Below are 16,231 nucleotides of genomic sequence, written 5' to 3' on the forward strand. Positions count from 1 at the left end.
TGGCAATTCACATTTCCATGGTAACAGCGACTTCTCACTTCAGGATTGTTGGTTAGAGTAGTACTTCAACAGGAATTTGAAAATCACTTTGACTTATTTTTTTTATTTTTTTTACAGCCACACATTTGATCAAAAAGTAACTGGAAATTTTGAATATTTTAATATTTCCAGAATTACTGTTGAAGAGCTGGGTCAAAACTCACCTTGACCCGAGTTGTAGATTGCTTTGACGGATTTCTTGACCTTCTGTAAAGCTGTTCGGTCCTGGTCCAAAGCCTGGAGAGACAGGAGAGGAGAGGAGAGGAGAGACAGAAGAGGAGAGGAGAGGAGAGGAGAGGAGAGGAGACGAGACGAGACGAGAGGAGAGGATGGTTATAAAACACAGCTAAAAAATGTCTGTGATTCATTTATGATTCATGATCTTTGAATTCCAGAGGAACTGCATCACTGGCCACACCTCAAGAGGCAAAACTAAACATTGAGAATCTCATAATCACAGTGGAACCATAACAACACATGAGATGCAGAGGCTTGGAGGCATTTCCAATACTCATATCCGTGGGGAAAATGTCCCAGATATTCCCTGAGACCAAATTTAGAACTAGAGGAACAGAATAGCAGCTTACACCCTTGTGAATTGCAATATTTAAACATTAAAAGTTATACTGATTAAAAGTAATTCAGCTAACTAATAAACTGAATCAACATTAGGCAAGATCTCCTCCGAAAAGACACCCTGGAGTGGCTAGATTTGACAGATAATAGGTACACAAGTCATCATACCAGTGACAGACTCCTGACATGCAGTTTCCTAGCAACCGCGGCAGCACGAGGACGGGGGGAACCCCTCGACCGCACTTCACTGTCACAGTGTGGATATCATTTCAAAAATCAAAACCGCTGTGAAACTGAGAGCGTAGTGAACAGGAAATGCCCCTGAGTGTCTCAGCTCATGGAAATCTCTAAAAATATTTTGATAAATAACAGTAAACAACAGGGTGTCAACGAATCCTGTTTCCTCCAAGCAGCCCAGTGACCTTTTACCTATTTGTTTCTGTCTTTAAAAGAAAGGAACCATATATGAAGTACTGGGAAAAGGAAACGTGAATTCTTTGCTTTACTCTTTTACATGCTTTGAACTTGTGTCCTTCGTCCCTCCTTGATTGTATCACATGTGCATCTCTCTGGATGAAAGGGAAATTATGCAAGTGTACGAAATATATGCAAAATGACTCAGAGCAATTAACTTGTTATCATGGGAATAAGCAGAAAAAAAAACACTTGGCAAAAAAAAGTATTTTACTTATTCAATTTGTTAGTCATAGAAAGCAGATTCAGTGCATTCATTGAACATGAACAACAGGTTTTTCCATTCATAATGCATTGCATACATGTGCTGTTTCAGCTGGTAGCTAACAGATGTGTGTCCTAACAGCCACAGCTACCAACACAAACACACCCCTCCCAAACACACACACACACCCAAACATCCCCAAAAATAATCTGTGGTGTCTGTAAAGAAGCCCTGCAATGGTGAATAATGAGAAAGACAGAGCTTAAGGCCACAATTTTCAAAGCAAATCCCTCTACATTGACGACAGCTCTCTGATCATAAAAAGTACAGGGAAAAGGAGTCTTCAACATTTTTAAAGGCCTTGTTGAATTTTGATACTGTATATATCAATTTACTACCAAATTAATGCATTTACATACTTTATCATGAATTGTGAAGTACTTAAAATAATCATTATTCATAAGTGATAGATGTATGCTACTCTTACCTGAAATTAGTAAGGTTTAAAAAATAATAATAATACTGCTATTTAGCAAGTACTTATTTAACGGATTCAGTAAATATGTTTTAGAAGTTTCTATTTCAAATAAATGCTGTTTCTATTTTTGTTTTAAATTTTTCTAAATGAACTTTCTATTCATCAAAAAATCCTGAAAAAAAAAAAAAATCACAGTTTCCAAAAAACACATTTTTCATCATTTATAATAATAGGACATGTTTTCTTGAAAAGCAAATCTAGCCATTTTAAATATGAAAAAATGACAAAAACAGCTGATTTTATACTGATTGTGGTTGAGTTGCCAGGAAAACCCTGACAGGAAACAAGTCATTTCTAATCCAGTCTGTAGACTGATGTGCTGCTATATGTTTAGAGATGAGTTGTGCTTCTATAAACCACTCATTGTGTTCATGTACCTCCTCCTACAGTGAACACAAGGCATGCTGAGGCAGAAAAATAATGAGCATTTGGACAGCTGTGGCACACTGATCAAGAACCTGCGGTGATGAAATAGTAGTTCTGAGCCGCTCATGTGATAAATGATTTCCCTCTGTGACTATTTTCTCATTTTCTTGCAGCTATGTTTGGACATTGGTACACCAAAATGGGACTGCCCACTGTGGTCCGGGGCGACACAGACTCGTCAGGTCGAAACTCTTCAGAGCTTTTTTTATACCCGGTCATTTACCTTGTTATTTCATTGTTATGAGCAACAACATCCTGTAGCTATATACCAGGATTTAAAGGAACTTTGGGAAGGATTTTTGTTGGAAAATTGTATTTGGAATTGTTTATATCGTTTGTAAAAGCAAACAGAAAATCATTTTCAGTAATGCACTTAGCAGGCAGCACCACAATCAAACATTTTACCAGCCAACTGTCAAACATAACCATATTATATCCATATTTTAAAAGGTTTCCACAAAGTCTAACTAAACATTGCATGTGTTAGCAGCATGCAATGTCAATATCTGATAGCGATAATTTTTCATTTTTGAAAGAAGTCACTTTTGCTGACCAAGGCTGCATTTATTTAATCAAGATTGTGAAATATTATTTAAATGTAAAATATCTATTTTCTGTTTTAATGTTTTAAAATGTAATTTATTTCTGTGATAGCAAAGCTGAATTTTCAGCAGTCATTACTCCAGTCTTCAGTGTCACATGATCCTTCAGAAATCATTCTTCTTATTAAACATTTCTTATTATTATCAATGTTGAAAAGAGTTGTGCTGTTTAATATTTTTTACAGGATTCCTGATGAATAGAAATAAAAAAAGATGAAAAATTTAAAAGAACGGCATTTATTTGATAAAAAAATACGAATTTAGCATAAATGTCTTAACTGTATTTTTTGATCAATTTAAAAGTATAGTTCACCCAAAAATGAAAATTTACTCATGATTTACCCACCCTCAAGCCATCCTAGGTGTATATGACTTTCTTCTTTTAGACGAATACAATCGGAGTTATATTAAAAAATATCCTGTCTTTTCCAGGCTTTATAATGCCGGTGAATGGTGGTCGAGATCTTGAAGCCCTAAAAAGTGCGTCCATCCATCATTACAAGTACTCCACGTGGCCTTCTGAAGTGAAGTGGTGCAACTGTGTAAGAATTATACCCATATTTAAAAAATTCTGAACTAAAATCTCTAGCTTCCGCTAACTATTGTATGCATGTTCACGAGAGAGTGGTGTTCCAGCGGAGGATGTCGGAGTAGCATAAACTCTGATGAGAAGACTTTTTATGATGGATGGACGCACTTTTTTGTGCTTTAAAATCTCAAACACCATTCACTGCCATTAAAAAGCTTGGAAGAACCAGGACATCTTTTTTTATATAACGCCGATTGTGTTCATCTGAAAGAAGTAAGTCATACCTAATATGGCTTTAGGGTAAATTATGGGATCATTTTCATTTTTGGGTGAACTATCCCTTTAATGCATCCTCGCTGAATAAAATAATGAATTTCTTTTCTAAAAAAAAAAAACAATTCTACTGACCCCACAATTTTGAACGGTTGTATGTACTACCCTGTAAGCATGAAGTATCAGTCTTCTGATGTATGACCAAGAGGATAATATCATTACACAATTAATTACAACAATCTAACCACATCCTCAATTGGTCTTGTAGACTATTAGGCATGACCACAGTGAACAGAACAGTGAATCTGAGCATTGCAGAGATGGCAATGCTCAGCCTGTGACATTTATGTGACTATTATGACTATTATGATCTGGATAATCTCTCAACCTTATGAGATTGAACCACCTTAAGTCAAATTTAGCTGCTTTATACATTTAACATTATCCTTAAATAATATAATTTACAAGTACAGATTTATATACAGTAGCCAAAATTCCACTTACATCAAATTGAAAAGAGCTGACCAGATATTCTTAAAAAAAAATGCACCTTCTGTGTTCCACTGTGGAAGAAAAGTCATACAAAACGACATGAAGGTGAGTAAACAGTGCCAAAAATGTCATTTTTGAGTGAACTATTCCTTTATGGTCAATCAGCTACTTGAATTGTATGCACTTCTGTTAGTTCAACACCATCTGGATCCAGAAAAGAGACCAAAAATGAAATACAACACTATAGTTATTATACAGACAGAAAATTAACTGTCCTACTGAGAACAAATGCAATATGACACTCTCAGTAAAGTACTACTTTGTCCTTCCATGACTAAGCAGTTTGCCTCTTTATGAAAGGATAGACTGCAGTAACGTGCTAATACTCGTCTACAATACTCACAACAAACCATGACCTTCTGTTCACCCACTCAACCGATGGGCATCGCTGAGCTCTCCCTTGGCTCTCTTCCTGGAGTGCTCAGTAATCCCAGCCTAAATTAAAACCACCTTTCATGATAATATCTCAAAACCCGTCAAATAATGTTTTTGGCGGGGGCAAAAAAGAAGGAAACAATAAACTGAAGAAACGACCTAACCTCGCACACCATTCATCTAGACAAATCCCAAAGCTGTAGGTCCCTCAGAAACAAGATACTAGTGGAAAAGCAGTGCTATAATACACTTTTACTGCCGCACAAAGCAAACACTATCCATTAAATTCACACTACTAACAACCAGATCGATACTGGACTTTATCAAGATAGCCAATCGAGAAGACCAACACAGGCCTGCCAAGCCAGAAAAGACACTCTCTATACAGCCGCCTGCCAAAAAGGTCTTTTACTAGAAAACTTTTCCAGGACTTGAACATACTGCCATGTGCACATTTAGGTCAGGAGAGACCTGCACCAGCTATCAGCCACAAGAAACATGAACTCCGTAAGGAATTACTTCTCGCTGCCAAGCCAAATCTAGCAGACTTGACTGGGACTGTGGAGAGGCAAGGGAAAGAACTCAGGCCAACGTTTCATGGGGTTTATGAGTCAGAACTGCAGGCCAAGGGTGATCCAACTTTATTCTGTCTGTTTTTATTACGATAACTGTGGAATAAAAAGATACAAATGACCGGGAGAAACGCAATGGAAACACTACATGAAGTCAACACCCCGATCGCTAAGCCACCGAACACACAAAGACCTGGCATGCACCACTCCGGCGCTGGCACTCATTTGAATATGTGGCTCTAAAATGAAAGAACATGCAGGTCATTGTGTAAATTATGATCTGTTTTGGTGTGTATCCATGGCAACGGGCCCCTGATACTCACGCAGAATGCTAGGTATGCCTTTGATTGTGAGGATTCCATGTTCTGTTCAAGTCTGATTAATAAAACACAGACACACACATGTAAACATACTGACACAAAGACCATACAGAGAGAGCCAGGTGGAAGCTCTCGTGGGACTGGGGTCAACGCTTATAAAAATACAGGGTGAAAACTCTGAAATCTGACAGATGTCGTGTGCAGGACATATTCGTTATCAGCTCGTATTAAAGATTTTGTAAATTAGCAGTTTTGCTCAATACTAGAAATATCAGTTGATAGATATTTTTACATTTAAATTAAGCAATTTTTGTCAAATTAACCACTGAATTATTGAAAAATGAATGCACATGGAGGTTTTTTTACTTGTTGTTCTTAAGAATTCAATGACCTTTTATATGAAAGTATATGAAAGAAAATCCCAACATGCAACATTCAAAAGATTTTTTCATGTTTTGCCAAACATTGGCTGCACTAACTTGATCAAGCATACAGTAACATTGTGAAATATTATTAAAATTTTAAATAAATGCTTTATATATTAATATACATTGAAATAAGTAATTTAATCTAAACCCAAACCTAAAATGGTCTTCTACTAATGCTGTTCCTAAAATCTATATTTTTAGCATTAGCGGTGCCAGTCAGAGCAGGGTGGCTTTTGTTGACAGAGGGGTTTGTTAGCCCTGAAGGCTGGTGAAGAAGATAATTTGTCCATGCTTGAGAGTGCATCTGGTGACCTCAACACAAGGACACGAACGTGGCATGCTGTCTCTCCCTCAGCTGCTGCATGCACATCCAGCTGAGCTCAGCCCGGGACAGTTCTCAAATGACAGGCACACAGCACAATCACACAGCAGCAGAGCCAGAGCCATAGGGAGCAGCACTATTATTCTGCTGACTAACACTAAGCAGCCACTGTTCAGTAATCACAGACTGCTACTTCTGACTGATAATGACATAACCACCAGTCAAACGCTCAGTGTAGTGTAAAATGTTGACATTTATTTAAAATTTTGAATCAATGTCTGTAAAAGTGCTTTGACTTCCTCTTTATGTGTTTTGCAAGCTGCAACAATGCTATAGGTCCTTTCACACCAAGGCCAACCATAACAATAACCATAATAAAGTTTTCTGGGTTTTTTTTATAATGGTTCTAACTCTATGAGAATAGTCCACACCTCAACAATAATGCCAGAGATGATCGATATCGTTGGAATCATTTTCAGAATTTTTTTTTCCAGTTGTTGATTGATAAAAAACATTGAGAGCCAATCAGAATCCACCTGACTTTTAAAGCAGCAGACGACATAATTGCAGCATGTGCTTATAATAAACATAACATTATTGTGCATCGGTGTGGACGCTTATGTAGTTATCTTTCTTGGAGAGAACAAGCGTTAAGTGTCCGTCCAAATGGAAGTGAGCAACTGAATCCATTCACTGAACACAGAGCCGACAAATCAGAATCAAGAATTCCAGAGAGCCACAATAGTAAGTGATTTCCTTGATATAACTTAACAAATTTGTTGCTGTTATAAAAAGGAAGCTACACTTTATCACCACTCAAGTTGGTGCCGATGCTGTAATCTTGCTTTGTATTGATTTGTAAAAGGTAATTAGTATAGCCATTCTTCAAGGCTAAATTCTAATTCAATTGTAATAACACCAAGAGGATAATTAAAGGGATAGTTCACCCAAAAATGAAAATTCTGTCATCATTTACTCACCCTCATGTCGTTCCAAACCTGTATGAGTTGCTTTCTTATGTTGAACATAGAAGATATTTTGAAGATTGCTGGTAATCAAACAGTTGGTGGTTCCCATTGACTTCCACGGTAGGAAAAAATACTATGGAAGTCAATGGGAACCACCAAATGTGGTGCAAATCCTCAGATTTCCCATCCGGCCACAAATCAATGATTGCAGATCAGGTCTGCCATAAAATAGGTCACTAGAGCGATTTATCGTTGTTACCATGACTACTCTATGCAGGCACTATAATGCATGAACTAATTATACACAGAAAATAAATGTGTGTGTAAAAAAAAAAGCAAACAAGTGCTAAACCTGCCCACAGTAAAAAAAATAAAAATAATAAAAAAAAAGTTAAAAATGGTTTGGAAAATAAAATAAATAGCTTTAAAATCATAATCACATTTGTATGGTGATCTGTTAGCATGTGGTCTCAAATGAGTGAATTCGGTCAATAGTTGGATGGGTTTTGCTGCAGTGCAGAATATTACTGCACATCTCTGTGCAAGGGATTTATCCTAATGAAGCACTAACTGCAGTATCAGTCACTGTGGGACTTCTCCCTTAAGCACTCAGGGACATTTTTATTTTTTTGTTTTTTTTGCCAAAAGGATTATCAGTGTGGCATTAATCCACGCTGGGCCAAAACAGACAATCTCTTCACTAGATTGTTCTGTATAAAATAAAACAAGCAATAAACAGTTTCCATGCAAGCTGCCACGACAAAGCTGTGACTGATCATTTCTGAGATCACCATAAATATTGCTTGGAAAAACATGGAAATTGCAAAGAGAAATTGAGTAAAAAAAACTGTCTATGAGTATGCTTGCCAGCAGCTTGTCGATTAGGCAGTCTATACATCTACCTTGCCATCTGGTCCTCATGAAGAGAATGTATGAGCACAGTGCCATGGAAACCATTATCAAGATGGAGAGGCTTTGAATGGAATGCAGTATTAGGGCAAAGGTGCTGTGGACAAAATGGAGTGAAGGATGGTGAAAATGTATAAGATCACACATTTAATGTGTGGAGATACAATACAGTCGTATTAATGGTTGAAGAGCTGAGGCGTGTTATTTGATATCCTAAGAACAAAAACATACTGTTTGAACACTCCTGTAGTTCAAACTAAAGAACATGGTGCTAGCAACTCTAAAGTCATGGGTTTGATTCCCAGGAAACCCATGATCTGATAAAATGTATACCTCAAATGCAATGTAAGTCACTTTAGATAAAAACATCTGCCAAATGCATGAATAGGCTATAAATGTAAAACCAGGGCATAGACATACAAAAAAAAAAAACATAAATGTACTACAGTGAGAGAAGCTGAATTTCACATATTTACATACATTGCTCTCAAGGCTACAAGGCATATTCAAATTAATATAGTATGTGCTTCTGTAATAAAATACCAGACATTTGAATAAGCTAACAATAGACTGTTGAATGTCTGATGAACGAACACATAAAATACATTTGAAAGTCTTTGCCGTAGACAGCTGGTCTGTTCCAAAACCTAGTGAGTAGTTTAGAGAGGCAGGATTTAAGGCATCAAATGCATGCTTTTTGTGGAGAAGGAAATCCCAGAATTCACTGTTCAGTAAAAGAGTTCAGTAAAAACAAATAAACAGAAAATGGAAGATGAGGCAAGAGAAAAATGTAAAAGATTTACCCTTATTTTAAGATTGTTACAGAGTAATTATACAATTAGTTTTACTTAACATGTCCTTACTACAGAGTTTGGTTTAAGGTTATTATGCATAATTTACTGTTATTATTATAGCAAATACATGTAACACAGTCATTAAAATAAAGTGTTGTGTAACCTAAGCATATTTCATTCAACACTGAAAAGTATTGTGAAATAATATGTGTGTTGCACTGAAATAATAGATCGCTGTGATTAAAATATTGATTCATTGATTATTATTTAGTTGACCTCTATTGAAGTCATTTGAAAGTCGAGTCTCCTGCAGAGTGCTATCATTGTGAGTCGATGCTCTAAACTGATTATCTTTGAGGTTTCATGACGGTTAGGAAGCTGCCATAAAGGGCGTTCACACAGAACACGTTTTGCATTTAAAAACGTGAGACACAGTGCAGTGGAATACAAAAACAAAGTCTAGAGCCAAGTTTTTTAAAAGTTAAAAAAACTTCTTCAATTTAAGAATGGCGTGACGTGAATCAAGTTTAAATAGAAAAAAACTGGGAAAGCAGCATAGTGGAATGCAAAAAAACAAAAAACATTTTGTGAATGTCCCCTCAGAAGGCAGCTGTCTTTGTAGGCAGGAAGCAACGAGGCAGCACATAAGGTTTTGGAACAGAACTAAAGATGACTCAGAAAAGAGTTTCACTTTGTGCAGCTAAAAGTGCTGACTCCAGTAAAACTACTAAACACCTGGCAGCTCAAACACAGGTGAAACTACAATCCTCAATGCCTATTAGCTATCCTTACATGCACGGTTTATAAACTGACTAATGGCTCAATCAGAATGAAAATTCTTCATGAAAACACCTCAGTCGATTTCGATTGGATTGAAAGGGGTGGTGTAGACCTGAAATAATCTGATAAACAAGACAAAATTAAGCATGTCAGCACTTGAATCTGGGTATTTTTTTCAATCTGATTTAAAAATACCATACATGTGCAGTGCTGCAATGTTTACTTAAGCTTTACGTATATTGTAATGCACATGTAAACGAATATGTGAATCAGATTGCAATGTTTAGGGTTCATATAAACAGAACGTTCAGAATTTGAAATTTGATTGTATTTATTCCCGTTAATGCATGTAAGCACACCTAGTGTATAGTGCAGGCTAAATAGTACAATTAAAAATATTTAGTTCATCTGAACCCTAGCCTTATGGTTAGTGCATGTGCTCTGACACATAACGTGATGTCGCTCATTTGGAGCAATTCAAATTCATGTCATCTGTCATTTCTCCATCCCATCCCCCTTCTTCTCCCTAACATTCCTGTGTCTTTTAACTCTCAATAAAATGAGAGATGAAATCCTTTGGATGCTTTCAAAGACCAAAAGAACATGTAGGGCTGCCAAAACGAGACACTACGGAGGAGTCTCTCCAGATCACCAGAAACATCATTAGCTATAATGGGCTCTTTACACAACCCAGCCAGAGCTTTCTGTTTGTTTCCTTAACACCCTCGCTTTAAAAAATACGATCAGCCTGCCCATGTGCATTATTCAGAGCGCTGTTCATTCACCTCCCATTCATTCCGCCTCACAATGGCTCCTATCACTACCCTAGACATTGCTAATTCATGGTGGTGACATTCATGTCTCCCAGAGTCATTCGGGGATCACCATGTCTTTCTTGGCCATTAAAACAGTGTCAATAAAAAGTGGCCTCTGTGGCAGAGCAAGAGGAAGCCCCTTCATCTGCCTGCAGAGCTCTCTTTTGTCTTGGCAAGTCAGGTGTTCACTGGCCCATGTGTAAGTAGGTTAATCCCTTCTCTCCATTTCACTCTTTCTGCTCCTGGAACCACTACTCAGGAGAATAACCTCTCCTTGTTACATGAACTATTCTTAGAACCACACAAATCTCAGATCCACAGAGGATGAGAGCTGCTGGCATGACTTGTGGGATTTCTCTTTGGGAAGCACATCTGGCTGTTCCCGAGTCTTTCGTGTACGTCTCCAAAACATCAAAGCATGCAAATAATCTAAGCGAATGCATTTTCACTTATGGATGGAACTCAAAGAGAGAGCTTGATGCATAAATTATTTAATAGCTCACATGATAAAATAAACAAGCTGAAGCTTTGGTATATTATCCCAAATGACATTATTATAGGCTGCTATAGATCATGTGATTTAAAGGCGCACATTAAAACCATTTTCATGTAAAGGTTACGCAGATTCCTAAATCCCATTCAACTGTATTTTACCACTCTGCTGGTCCATGCTCATCTGTGAACATAATAACATACAGACATCTAGGTCATGGGGACTATTAGCCCATCTGTCTTCGCTTATGTTCCATGATTTGTTGCTTTTTACTAATTAACTGAGGTTGATCTAATCACAGTTGCACTTGTACGAGGTGGTTTACAATCTCTGGATATCCCCCCATATATTTGTCAGATATATAAAGGAATTTATTGTTGATGTTAAAAAAAAAGAAACCAAAAAAAAAAAAAAAAAACATAATTAATGCATATTTGTATGGTAATAATGCCTAAACATGCTCACTCCAATATTGTAATGAAGACTTGTACAAAACATTATTTTATTTCTTGTTTTGTTTAGCACTATATTATAAACATTATTATTTTAATAATTAATATTATTAATAATAACTGTGTGATGTCAACATGGCATCGACCATTATGGAGCGATTCAACAGCTTTATTATATTTCTGATCTCATATTTATCAAAGGTGCTGATTTTAATAGAAAAAAAACTGAACACCTTTAAAACTGAAGGCTATTGCATTACACAAATGGAACAAATTCCCATTAAGTTGTATTAGGCTCCCAACATTCACTGCACATCCACGACCTCGATGACATCACGGAGTTCTTCAAGAGAATCGCGCCAACACTCCAAATTATGACGTTTTCTCTTGAGACGAACCCTAATAATCTATAAAACATTACAAGTCAAACTGACCTTCTCGCGGGAATGAAATTCTAAATAAGCAAACTTCATTTTTAGAAGCGCATAACAACAGAGCACGTTATTAAAATAAACCAGCATTCGTTATTTAAATTAAATGCGCATAAAAAAATCTAAATAAAATAGACTTAAAACAGTTAAATACGATTAAAAAGCAGAAACGGTCACATAATAATTTTCCTGAATAATGCAAACTATGTTAAAGGTATAACTGCTAACAATGGATAATTTAATGCACTGTTCATCAGCGCCGCTTTCTGTGAACTGTAAATCCATATCTACCGAGATACAAGCAACCCAACGGGGACGAACCGGAGTTTCAAGAGAGAGAGAGGGAGTCTGTGAGAATTTAGAGGTTGTAGGACAGAAATGAGCGTTAAGTATGTTCAAAGTGAATCCTCCATTGGACTGGGACCGTTATTTGTGTCTTGCACAACAGTGCGAGTTGAGCCTCCCTCACATAACAGTGACAGCGCGGCCTTACCTCTTCCAGAACATTGACCGTGGTCCGACAGCTCTGCAGGCGGGTGGTGAAGCTTGATGTCGTGGGGGAATTATAATCCTCCGTCGTCTCCGAGAGAAACTCGGACACCGAGATCTGATCCGGCATCTGAAAACACAGTCGCCCAATAAAAATGGAGGGGAGAAAAATCACAATAGCACCATGAATTAGACAGGGCTGGTCAAGAACGGAGCGATGTCTCTGTTGGGGTAAGGTTGAATGGTAAGGCAAAGCGTAAAAGGATAAGAAACGTAATGTTAGCCAAATTTGTGGCAGTGCCTTTTTCTTCGCTGACTATGCAGTTCCCGTCCCTAGAGAGGGTCGTTGTGTGTAATTTCCACGTCTTTCCTCTTCCCTTGTCTTAATTATCCACTTGCATCTACATAAAACGGTTCAGACTCTCCTTGTTCTCTCAGTGTAAGATGTGAGATGCTGGTTTACAATGCCCTCATTTCACAATCTAGCTTTAAAATAGTCTGATATTTTGAGTATTTCCTGCAATTATTGGTGTTCCGGTTTCGGAAGCGGTTTCATTCTGTTTTCCCTTTCTCTTTCCTCCGTTTTCCCCCCAGTCCTGACGGTCTGAGCTCCCTGACACCAGCGCGTGCACGCACGCTCATCCCCTCCCACCGCTGATGACTGGATAAACAAGAGGAGGAACTGCGCATGCGTTAGAACGCAATGGAGAGAAGAAAAAAATCAATAGGCTAAATAAATAAAATTAATAACTAAATATGTATAGGGCAAATAATAACAAATACAAAATTAAATAAATGCAAAAACTAATAAATATAATTAATTATTGGTAAAATGCATGAATTAGTCAAATAATAAAATAAATAAAATGTAAAAAAATTCAGGACTAGCAAAAAAAAATGCATTTATGCATTTTTTCAATTTATATTTATTCATCCATACTTTATAAACGTAATGCAGACTATAAAGCAGACTGTTTGCCCTGAATTTATGGTTTCATTCACTGAAGCAAGAAATGTTTAAGAAGCAATCATATAAGGGCAGGCATATGTGTATTATGCTGCTGTAACACAGCATAAGCACATAACTACTGCCATACAGAATGGTTCAGTTATTGTCTCAAATTCACCAACTCTGCTTTGTGGGAACTTCAGTTTCTCAATGTAATATTATTTCACATTATTTGGACATCTCACAACTGCAACAAGAGGGGGAATCCATAAAGGCCATTGCCTGGGGCCTCACGGGATCACAGTCTGTCTATGGGGGCATGAAACAATTTAAAGGGGTCATATGATGTTGCTAAAAAGAACATAATTTTGTGTATTTGGTATAATGAAATGTGTTTATGCGGTTTAAGGTTCAAAAAACACATTATTTTCCACATACTGTACATTATTTTTGCTCCTCTATGCCCCACCTTTCTGAAACGTGGATTTTTACAAAGCTCATCGTTCTGAAAAGTGAGGTGTATACTGATTGGCCAACTATCTAGTGCGTTGTGATTGGCTGAATGCCTCAAGCGTGTGACGGAAATGTTACGCCCCTAAACATACTGTCATGCCGTGTGTCCTGGCTCGACGAGACAAAAACAATAAAACCCATTACAAACGAGGCATTTGTTGCATCCAGTGGGGACATTATTACTGATTATAATGACTTATACTGTCTTTTTACGTGTTGCGTATCGCGCCACGTAAACATAAAACCATGTCTGCATTTGTGATCAGAGAAAAAACGACAAACAACTAGCTCTACTCTACACTGCTCAAAACTCGCCTTTGAATTGTCAGTGGCAAATCCTTTACATATGAAAATGAACAGAAGCACCATACTGTCCTTGCAAAGTTGGAATTGCCCCACTTTATAGAAACAGACACCGGCATTGTAGGCTACTCTCACTGGAAACAGTCCTTGTCCTACACAAAATGTGCTGCACACATCTGAATATTTGGGTTGTACTGTTCTGGAACAGTGTTGTAAATACAACTTAACCACTAATTTCTAGTTGTGTCCTTTTTTGGAAGGCCACAAAGCGACTCCATGACATGGCGTCGGCGGCAACAGCGAGAATAAAAGTTACGCCTTCTTTCTTTGCATGAACATTTGGGCGGCGTTATGCAAATCTTCCCACATTGTGACGTACTGTAGACATGTGGGGGCGTGTTTAAATGAGGCGTTTTAGGTAGGCGTGGTTGACTCTCAACTTTTATAAAGAATATCTCTTTGGATTTGAGACTTTAGTCTTTGCAACTTCACAGATCTTCTTTATGCACCAAGAGTTTAACACTCCAAACAGAAAGGAAAAATGGAAATCGCATCATATGACCCCTTTAAGAGGTCAGGCAGTTCTTTGATTAAACTTAAACATAGATTGATTACTCTGCTGTAAATTGAGGAGTGTTAGCATAGACTGATGTGCAAATCTGGAGGCAGAAAAAACTCACCAGAAGCACATATGATGTGCAGATGGAATATTTAGTGGCATAACGCATAAAAAAGCAGTGCATTTTCAACTCACCGACTCCATAAAGAATCCCTGGAGGAAAAACTTGATAAACGTGAGGATGAGGACCTCATGGCTCTGTAGTCACCTCAATAAAACAACCTTGAGTAAGACAATGAAAAAATGCTATTATCAAAGAGTGGAGCTAGGTAATCAAATCAATACACTGGATCTCTGTTGGAAAATCCAGCTTAAACTAGTAGCTGGTTTCTAGCTTTCCAAACTGGTAAACCAGTTTAGGACCACAGACAACAACAACAATAACAAAACAGGATCTTAAACTGGTTAATCTGTTTTTTAAAACATGTTAGTTGGTCAGTCAGCTAACGGTAATCTTAAACCAGCTAAAAACCAGCTGGGCTACCATGTTCCACAACACATCTTCCAGTTTAAGTAGGATTTTCCAGAGAAATAAACATGTCAAGAATTAAGTGTAATTTTCATCTTTCCAAGGAAAAATAATCCATAGAAAAAGTGCGCCTTTTCCTAAAGTTTCTATTTGTTGCTGACAACACATTATCTAAAACAAATTTTGCCACTCCTTTTAACTTACCGAGACAGCTGCGGTTTCACTCCGTATTAATGGCTTCAAAAGTAATTGCAAAGTAAATTGTGCGCAGAGCTCTGTGTTTCCAAGTGGCACCATATTCACTGCATTGTGCTCAATCCAGCGCGCGGACATTACGGGCTGAAATCACATGCCGCTACAGTTAAAATGAGCTGGAATGCGCGCATTGATCTGCCCCATCTGGAGCTGCTGGACAGGAAGCGAAAATCAAGCATGTGGGCCGGAGGGGGCCGGAGGAGGGAATCCTGCACAGGGCCACAACTAATGGCAGGAACTGGGAACGCTTAACTTTTAAAGGGAAATCTGATACCGCTGGCGAAAATGAACGCGTTATACAGTATTAAATTCAGCGTCACTGACAGAAATGACAGTCTCGTTCTTTGAGAACATCATGCTGATCAACATTGTCACTGAAAGAAATGCGCATGTAAGTATATTAAGGTCATCAGAACCACAAAATCGAGGTTTTACACACTAAAAACAGATTTAACATACGTTTTAAAAAAAAAAAAAAAACTATTACATTTAATTAGTAAATTTGTTTGCTTTTTTGCAAATCTTTTTAAATTAAGAAAAAGTTCAGATCAGCATCCTCCATCCTCATTGAAATATATAAAATGTTTTCTTTAAAACATTATAATTCTTTCTATAAATATTCATAGAAACATATATTAAGCCATACATATACATAATAATAGAAACAATAAATCCTTATTTGTATGTTTGTATGTATATATACCTGTGTGTGTGTGTGTGCGCACAGTTCCTTCATGGAATTTATTACTATTATTATAATT

The 16,231-nt window shown here is 37.3% G+C and overlaps 1 protein-coding gene across 4 annotated transcripts in view; it reads right to left on the reverse strand.

The window, feature by feature from the left end:
* Window positions 1-15,650, reverse strand: part of LOC109091228 (arf-GAP with SH3 domain, ANK repeat and PH domain-containing protein 1-like) — a 40,040-nt gene extending 24,390 nt beyond the window's left edge. For 3 of the 4 annotated variants that reach the window (XM_042775190.1, XM_042775200.1, XM_042775186.1), the window contains exons 1-4: window positions 15,420-15,649; window positions 14,882-14,968; window positions 12,367-12,493; window positions 204-276 (exon numbers count right to left, since the gene is read on the reverse strand). In XM_042775190.1, coding sequence (XP_042631124.1) covers window positions 204-276; window positions 12,367-12,493; window positions 14,882-14,940 — 259 coding nt within the window. In that variant the 5' untranslated portion in view covers window positions 14,941-14,968; window positions 15,420-15,649. Of the gene's footprint in view, window positions 1-203; window positions 277-12,366; window positions 12,494-14,881; window positions 14,969-15,419 lie in introns of all 4 variants that reach the window. The other variant, XM_042775210.1, reaches the window with a different exon arrangement.
* Between the last annotated feature and the right edge of the window lie 581 nt (window positions 15,651-16,231).

This window comes from Cyprinus carpio, chromosome A2, assembly GCF_018340385.1.
Source record: "Cyprinus carpio isolate SPL01 chromosome A2, ASM1834038v1, whole genome shotgun sequence".
In the NCBI taxonomy this organism is placed as follows: Eukaryota; Metazoa; Chordata; class Actinopteri; order Cypriniformes; family Cyprinidae; genus Cyprinus; species Cyprinus carpio.